At 47.8% G+C, this 8140-nt stretch overlaps 4 protein-coding genes across 4 annotated transcripts; all 4 read left to right on the forward strand.

Annotated features, from left to right (window-relative positions):
* Positions 1–84: 84 nt before the first annotated feature.
* Positions 85–984, forward strand: DQ04_07741000 (Tcc2i18.7; the record flags this gene model as incomplete). Its single annotated transcript, XM_009315287.1, has 1 exon — positions 85–984. One exon carries the CDS (start codon positions 85–87, stop codon positions 982–984), a length of 900 nt encoding a protein of 299 aa, XP_009313562.1.
* Positions 985–1588: 604 nt separating this feature from the next.
* DQ04_07741010 (hypothetical protein) lies at positions 1589–4513 on the forward strand (the record flags this gene model as incomplete). The annotated part of the gene is made up of 1 exon (XM_009315288.1): positions 1589–4513. One exon carries the CDS (start codon positions 1589–1591, stop codon positions 4511–4513), a length of 2925 nt encoding a protein of 974 aa, XP_009313563.1.
* A 291-nt stretch (positions 4514–4804) lies between these two features.
* Positions 4805–5263, forward strand: DQ04_07741020 (40S ribosomal protein S15; the record flags this gene model as incomplete). Its single annotated transcript, XM_009315289.1, has 1 exon — positions 4805–5263. The coding sequence occupies one exon, from the start codon at positions 4805–4807 to the stop codon at positions 5261–5263; it is 459 nt and encodes a 152-aa protein (XP_009313564.1).
* Positions 5264–6110: 847 nt separating this feature from the next.
* On the forward strand, positions 6111–8140 carry DQ04_07741030 (hypothetical protein; the record flags this gene model as incomplete). Its single annotated transcript, XM_009315290.1, has 1 exon — positions 6111–8140. A coding segment is annotated over one exon (2030 nt), but the record flags the coding sequence as incomplete, so codon positions are not given.

An 8140-nucleotide genomic window follows, 5' to 3' on the forward strand; every position in this document is an offset into this window, starting at 1 on the left:
TTTTTTTTTTTTGTGGGGGGGGTTGCATTGAGGGGGACGAATTATTGATTAAAAACATAAAATAAAACAGAAAGCCAAGTAGAAATGCCCAAGAAGGGTGGGAAGAAAGAAACTCGCAATGTGAGCGACGAAACCCTCGATGCTTTGGTTGCGGCGATTGAGGGTGTTTCTGCAGCTGATTCACGAAAGAATCCCAAGCAGGGAATGACCAAAAAGCAGGCGCTTGCTCTTGATGAAAAGAAGGTAAATGAGGCGATTTGCAAAGTCCAGGGAGCAAATGGAATGCCCTTTAGCGAGAAGCAATTGCGAATGGCTTTTGCAGCGCAGCGTCTTTGGCAAGAGAAGGCCATTCGTGATGCGCAATATGTCAATGTTGTTGTGCCGCTGAATGAGGGGCAAAAATCATGGATGGAGGTTGCACCAAAAAAGTATATTCGCTATGAGCAATTTGATGGAAGTGAAGAGGCAATGAATTTTGTTGTTCAGCTTTTTACGAGGGAACTAACAGAACCTTACAGTAGTTTTACCTACGAGTATTTTGTTTTTGGATGGCCCGACCTGACCGTGATTGCTTACGGCATTGAAAGTGAAACAGTCCCTGAAGCTTCTGTTAAAGGAGAACGTGTGGGAGCTGTGGTGTCCCGTGTAACACGAAAGGGGCCGGGTCGTCCTTTGAGAGGATACGTGGCAATGTTCGCTGTTGTACCGGAATTCCGCGGATTCCGTCTTGGGAGTCGTTTGGTCGCTTTGACCACTGAACTAATGAGACAGAAGGGGTGCGAGGAGGTGTATTTGGAAACCCCTGTGAGTAACGAACGCGCACTTTCGCTCTATTTGAACCTGGGATTTGTGAAAACGAAATTTCTTCCTCGTTACTATCTTGATCACTCTGATGCGGTTCGTCTTAAGCTGTGGCTTACCGATGCCATCTCCCCATCTGATGAAGAGAGCACCGGAGCAGCGATCATGCATGAAGCTGTTTAAAATATTCGTCTTTATAGTTTAAAACGAAGAGAAAAGAGATGACTCTGCGCTTGAGCACTCAGTGGAGAACAAGGAGCCTTACAGTGAATACTCTGATTGCTTTAACCAGAAGAAATTCTTTTACTTTTGATGGTGCGTAAAGTCAGGCGGAGTATGCTGCCGCAGCTGAGAGAGGGTCGCTGTGGGGGTGTGATCCTTGTTTTTTAACTGTAATAGTGAAAGGGCACATTGTTTCTCTGGAGGAAAACAGGTTTAAACAATAGTCTCGTTTTTTTTTTTGTTTTTTTTTTTCTTTGGCCTCACATCAATCTTACTGCAAAGAACACAGAAAAAAAAGTCCGTGCTCTTCTTTCTTGGTCCTTTTTTTTCGGTATGTTTTTGTGTTCAAAGGTTCATGGATTCGGAATCTGGGAATCTGCTTTCCCTCGCTTACTTCGGTAGGAGTGCTGAGGAAAACACCACTCTCAGCACTCCGAGAATGAGCGTTGAGATGCCTAGGGGAGACGAACCGCACACTGCGTCGCTTGGACAGGGGATGAGGGGGGGATTGAAGGGCTCCCACCCCACAAGAGGTAGATTGGACCCAATATCAGTCTCCCATTTAATGTCCGGCTTCAAGGAAGGGAGTGCGGCTTCTGGCGCCCAACAGTTGTCTGATCGTAAGGCCACACGGCAGAAAACCTTGGTAAACAAAGAGAAAATTCAACAACTCGAGTCATTCATATCCGTAAGTTGTGCCCAGCATGTTCCGGAGCCACAACGTGGTACCAACGTCAGGAAAGTATTGGATGAGTTAAGCTGCATACAGCCTTCACTTTCGGGTATAGTTCTGATGGTGCGACGATATTTGAAGGAACTTTCGGCATCGGGTGAGAGTGTACAGGAATCGCATCGAATGGAAATAAAGAATTTAGAGCAGAATATCTACAAGAAGTATGAGTCATTTTTCGAGGAGAAAATACTTCAGCTTATCCGTGACAAGAGGAAGTCAGAGTCAACCTGCAAACAACTTCGTGATGAGATTCTAATGCTGAGAAAAGAGCGAGATGAAGAACTGATGAAGGCCAAAGAAACGGTAATGTTGCGGTTAAATGAGTGCCAGCGAAAAGAAGATGAGTTTAGCTCGTTCAGAAAATTAATAGCTTCGGTTTTCAAAACAAACGAGAGTCTTGTTAACCGTGTTGAGGATTTGGAAACACTTCTGCGAAAGCATCGTATTGAAGTCCCACGCGCGGGTGAAGACCTTTATACGTACAGCAAGCCAAAAAGTGAAGATACTTCAAAACGACGCGAGGAAGACGGCGTGAGGAAAATCCAGAGCCAGGTGTCGCTGAGCTTTATGGAGGCATCTAGGGAAGAGATGAATCTTGCACGTCTTTCCCTGCAGCGTGAGCTTCTAAACAGTGCATTTGATGATAGGACGGCGTACCGTATTCAAGTGAATGGATTAAAGAATGACAATTCTTCTTTACGCACACAAATTGAAATATTGCAGGATCAGGTCCTTGATCTCGAAAAGTACATTCACGAAAAACGTTTCGTGTCAGCCCTCGGAGAGGGTGGTGAAGTCCCCTTGACTCCAAGACCAAGGGATGTTTCTTTTGCTGTTCAAACAGATCTTGGTATTGACTTGAAGAACTCAACCGCTCAGGTTGTTGCGGAACTTGCAGCAGTAGGGACAAATCTCAAGCATCAGTTAAACTCGGCTGTTATGGCTCTTCGACAATTGACATCGGCGGTGGAGTGGATGGAAGAGGAAACTGTGCTGAAAGTTGCAGAACACAGTAATGTTCTGGGTGTCCTCCCAACATTTGCAACTTCCCTATGGGACAGTATTCCTCACTTTCTGCGAACGCATGTGGAGCCTAGTGTTCCTAATCTTAGATGGACTGAGACAGAAACTGCTACGTTGGTGTTTGACTTTTTCTCCAACTATTCACACTTGAAGACGGCGTGTCGTGCAGATCGAGATTCAAAGATGATCGCTCCTCGCGTATACCAGTTGTTTGAACGTTCTTCACATCCTCTTGTCCGACTTGATGCGACTGCGTCAGAAATGCAGCAAAGTGAGAATAATATTCCATTTGGTTATGTTGTGTCCTATTTTATTTCTAAAATACTCAAGACAGCCACGTCGGAGTGTCCTCACTCCAAGCTGCTTCAATCAGGTACTCTCAATCCAGCATTTCTTCACAACGGCATTAGCGATCCTGTGGAAATGGAATTTGGAAAGTTCAGCTATAATTTATGGTACTCCACTCACCGGTACAAGGAACAACAGCCATTGTGCCGTCTGTTTGTAGATGTTGTGGATGGAAGATTACCTGTTCAGCTTTTTGATACTATGCAAAGGGTATTACTTTTTGTGGAGACCCGCATTCGAAAATTTGATTCTGACGGAAGTAATTCCTTTACATACAACAAATTGGTTAGCTCGGTACTCAAACTTGTTGCGGATATGGATGCCCATGTTGGACGCTGTGTTACTCTTTCAGTGATGGAAACCTTCAAAACAAATCAGATTCCACTGGTTGGTGGACGTATTTTCCTTCCGGCCATTCTGGCAGATGAAACGTGTGTGGAACGATCTGATGTTCCGAGGTCTTCTCGGCATCGATCAATAGTTGGTATGCGTATGTCAAGAAAAAGCAATATTTCTGAGCAGCCGCAAGGAGCCTCGGTACTGACACGTTTTTGGCGCAGGTTGATTATTCAACGCCACGAGAGAGTGTACAATTTGTTAGAGAGAGTTCTTGGGCCGCTTGTCGTGGAGAGCCAGGTTGTTATTGGTGTGTTTCTACTGCCCGTCCCAGTAGCTTTGGAGGCCGTAAAGGAATTTGATGAGAACCGTCTCAACCTTACAGCGGAATATCTAGCTGAAAGGTACCCGTCTCTTCCAGAGCATGATATTAAAATTCCTGGAGAGTCGTTGCGAGAATCAGAGGCTCCAGCGGCGCCTACTTTTACAGAAAAATACTCGAATGTTTTAGGCGAGCGGAGATTTTCTCTACGAGAGTTCAAAGATATTTCTCTGGAACAATTGTTGGTTACTGCCTTGGAAGGGGTGCAACGATTCAGTCGTTCGGTGCATTTCCCCGTTGCTGCTCAGCATCGGGCCGTGCCATCCTTAGGTGCGCCTCTTCCTGATGCTGTGGATCCACCGAAGGATGCGCAAACAGAGAATGAATCACCACAGATAAAGAACACCAACAACAAGAAGGCTACTAAACAGAAATCCAAAGGGAAAAAGAAGCTGGGGGCATCTAGATCTGTGGAACGAAAGCGCAAGACACCTTCGCCTCCACCGCCTGAGGATGCTATTCCAACACAGATGACGGTCAACTCCGACAAGGAAATGGTAGAGTGGTACGGCCTCTGCTTGGCGATACGGCAAAGTACCCTTACGCTACCCGAGAGCATTTTCGTCGACGAAAAGGTATCTCATCCAGAAAAAACACCCCTCGTGAGCGCATTGGTTTCTTTGCCTCGGCTTGAAGCTGAGGAGTCGTGGCCGTGCCGGTCCTCATGATGTACAGGGCCATTTTTGGCATCTTATCAACCGCGTTGCATTATGTGTCTATCATTGCTTTCCTCTGTCACTCTTTCATTCGTTTTGTACACATCACCCATTGCCATCATGCAATACACATGTAAACTACGCTTATGTTTACTTTTTCTGTATTGTGGGATGGAATGCCCTTGACTTTCTTCTCTCGGTACACTACGGATTCCTCGTGGTTGCACCTCTGCTTCAACTGAATCAGCCTCCATTCTCTTTTTTTTTTCTGTGTTCTGTTGCGTATGTAGACGGAGAAGCAGTATGGCGTCCAACCTTACACAGGAGCGCTACGAGCAGCTCAAGAAGGAGCGTACGTTCCACAAGTTCACGTACCGTGGGCTTGAGATCGACCCTCTCCTGGCACTCTCGGAGGATGAGTTCAAGACGTTGGTGCACGCTCGTGCCCGTCGCCACATGAACCGCCAGGCGAAGTGCCGTGCACCTGTTTTGCTGAAGCGCCTGCGCGAGGCAAAGAAGAACGTGAAGGCAGGTGAGAAGCCGAAGGCAGTGAAGACGCACCTCCGTGATGTTGTCATCACACCCGAGATGGTGGGGTCCATTGTTGGTATTTACAATGGCCGTCAGTTCAACGCCGTGGAGATCAAGGGTGAGATGATTGGCCACTACCTCGGGGAGTTTTCCATGACGTACAAGCCCGTCATGCACGGCCGTCCTGGTGTTGGTGCAACGCACTCCTCTCGCTTCATTCCTCTGAAGTAGAGAGAATGGGATTCTGCACGGAAGGCTCCTACCCGTCGAGCATCTTTTAGTGTTTTCTGTATTTTTGTTTTGAACAGTGACCGCCTCACGGCTTCGCCGTGCTTCATCTCTATTCTGTGTTTTCTGGTGTTTTTCCCTCCTGCTGCTGCTTCTGCCTTCTGTGAAAGTTTCTTTGCTCCGCTTCTTCCTTTCTGTTTCTTTCTGCCGGTAGGTGCATCTGTGCAAGTGTAGAATCATTCAATTAATCGATCAGGATCGAGGTTGGGGACGTGCTCTCTTGTTCCTCAAAAAAATCAGGTAGCACTTGGCTACTTAGCAGAAGAACGAAAAAAAAAAGTGTGGGGATATAAAAGGAAATAGAAAACGTTGCATCCAGTGGGGCATTTTCAGAGCCTCGAGAACGCACAGCGTGGCTGGAAGCAGACAAGAAAGTGGGCCTGGTGGGGGTAGGTTCCCTTTTTTATTGGCCTTTGGTTTTTAACTCTTGTGAAGGAAAAGAGAAAGTGAAGAGAACGAAGAAGAGAAAATCCCTTCTCTGAGTTGTCTCACAGTCAGATTCTAAAGCGTTTAAAAAAGAGGAAAGGGGAAAAAACGGAGAAAATACTTGCATACACACCTGCATATAAATTACCGTGCAAGGTGGGGTTCGACACAGGTGTGAGAAGAGAAATAGCGGACTTTTTGCAATACGAGACAACAACAACCTTATCCTTGCTGCAAGCATAGGGGCTCAGGAGATCTTGTATAGCCATAGCCCCACATTGCTTTCTTGTCTTGCTTTGTGGGAGCGGTCATTAGGCTTAAAAACGTTGCGGGCTGACACACCGCTCTCACGCATTTGGTCGAGATGAAACCACGTAACCCGCTCATTCTCATCCGGGATGAAAGCACGAGACGTCAACGCATCCTTGCTGTCGAAAGCCAGACACGATCAGCGCTCGAAGAGATGTTTGTTGACGGACAGCTGAAGATTCACAATGATACAAAGAAACAGTTTTTGGAGACGGCGGCAGTTCTCGCGACCATCTCAAAAGACACCAATCGCAACATGGCGCTGCGAAGTGGTGAGAATGGAAATATATCAACGAAAACGAGCTTTGTGAGCGTCGATCCTTCTTTGCACCCATCAAGCGCCACCAAACAAACTTATGTTGAAGCTGAGAGACCGATTCCGCTTTCGCGGCCGAAGCCGGTTCCTCTTGGCGGCCAGTCCTTGACGAGCCGTGAACACCAATTACAACGAAGACAACACAGGATCCCCTCAGTGGTGTCGGAGGGTGACGGATTTATTCACGTTGTCTTCGAGGCGGCTAAGGATCCGGCGCTAAGCGAGCAACATATAGAGGCGTATCTCCAGTCACTCAAGACACAATACATATTAGAGAGCCTATCTAGGCGTGAGGTGCAACTTGAAGAGACCCAGAAGTTTTCAAAAATAATTCAGAGAATGTTCGAAGACCGGATGGTGCGGGGGCAGATTTCTCGCTATCGGCAGCGACGGGAGGAAGAGTTATGGGAGACCCTTCAAGATATACAAACATGTATAGAGAAGGAGGAAGTGCGGCGCAACTTGATCGTCAGCCAAGAGAGTCTTGATAGGAGGCGAATACAGGGCCGATTCGGCGAAACTGAAAATGATAAATATGATGAGGACTACGAAGAACTCCATACACATCACTGGGTGTCTACCGCATACTTCCTCGCACGTGAGCAAATGAATTTACAGGAAAGCGCGAGCCGGCAGAAGGTGTACTTGGAAGTAGCCAGGGAGCGCCACGACTTTGACATGCAGTGGAAGCAGCTAGTTGCAGGGATTGCGAAAACCCCAGTGCCACAGCCGCTAACAGACTCTGTAACCACATCTCAATCTAGAGCATCAGCATCTCCATCTCCATCTCCATCGCCACCCCCGCAGCGTTCCACAAACATCATGAGGGAATGGGATGATCAGATGGATAAACTCATGGATGACGAGATTTATAGCCTAATACATATCCTCCAAAAGTATAAAAGAGTGAGGACAAACGCAACGGTTCTAGACAGTGCGGCACATGGGAATAGCCCCATATGGAACAGCTGCCTAAATGACCACATATATCAAAGTATAGGGATCACAAATCAATCGCCAATTCCTAAACGGGATTCATCCATACAACTTGCACAGGCAATTTACCTATCATGCATAGAAGCTGCAAGTACCTTAGAACAAGAAGAGGATGCAGCTAGAGACGATATACTGGACAATGAAATTAACAGCTTCATGAAACTCCTCCGAACAGCTGAAAAGAAAATAATCATACAACAATACCGCCAAGGTGATGATGATCTTGCACAAACCACATCGCCCCAGCACAACCAGGAGGAAATACAATGTCCAAGGGCGCATACGGATTCACTAGATACAACTTCACTAGAACGCTACATTGCACGCAGCGAAATAGAGGAAAAACAAGAAATTCACAACACTCCACCCCGCACACTAGAACAAAGCGCGGCGGAGGATGAGGAGTCTGATTGCCGTGGCGACTTGGCCTCGGACGAGCAGGNAGCATGGTTCGAGCTTGAGCGTGACGCCGTGGACGCTGCGGAGGACGCCGAGCGTCACGCGCTGGAGGGCAGCGAGGCCGCTGATGTGGACGCCCTGGTGACCGCGTGCCACAATGCCCTGTGCGAATGCGCGGCGGATGCCCTCTGTGCGGCGGAGGATGAGGAGTCTAATTGCCGTGGCGACTTGGCCTCGGACGAGCAGGCAGCGTGGTTCGAGCTTGAGCGTGACGCCGTGGACGCTGCGGAGGACGCCGAGCGTCACGCGCTGGAGGGCAGCGAGGCCGCTGATGTGGATGCCCTGGTGACCGCGTGCCACAATGCCCTGTGCGA

The sequence above is a fragment of the Trypanosoma grayi genome (assembly GCF_000691245.1).
Source record: "Trypanosoma grayi strain ANR4 Tgr_774_V1, whole genome shotgun sequence".
Taxonomy (NCBI): domain Eukaryota; phylum Euglenozoa; class Kinetoplastea; order Trypanosomatida; family Trypanosomatidae; genus Trypanosoma; species Trypanosoma grayi.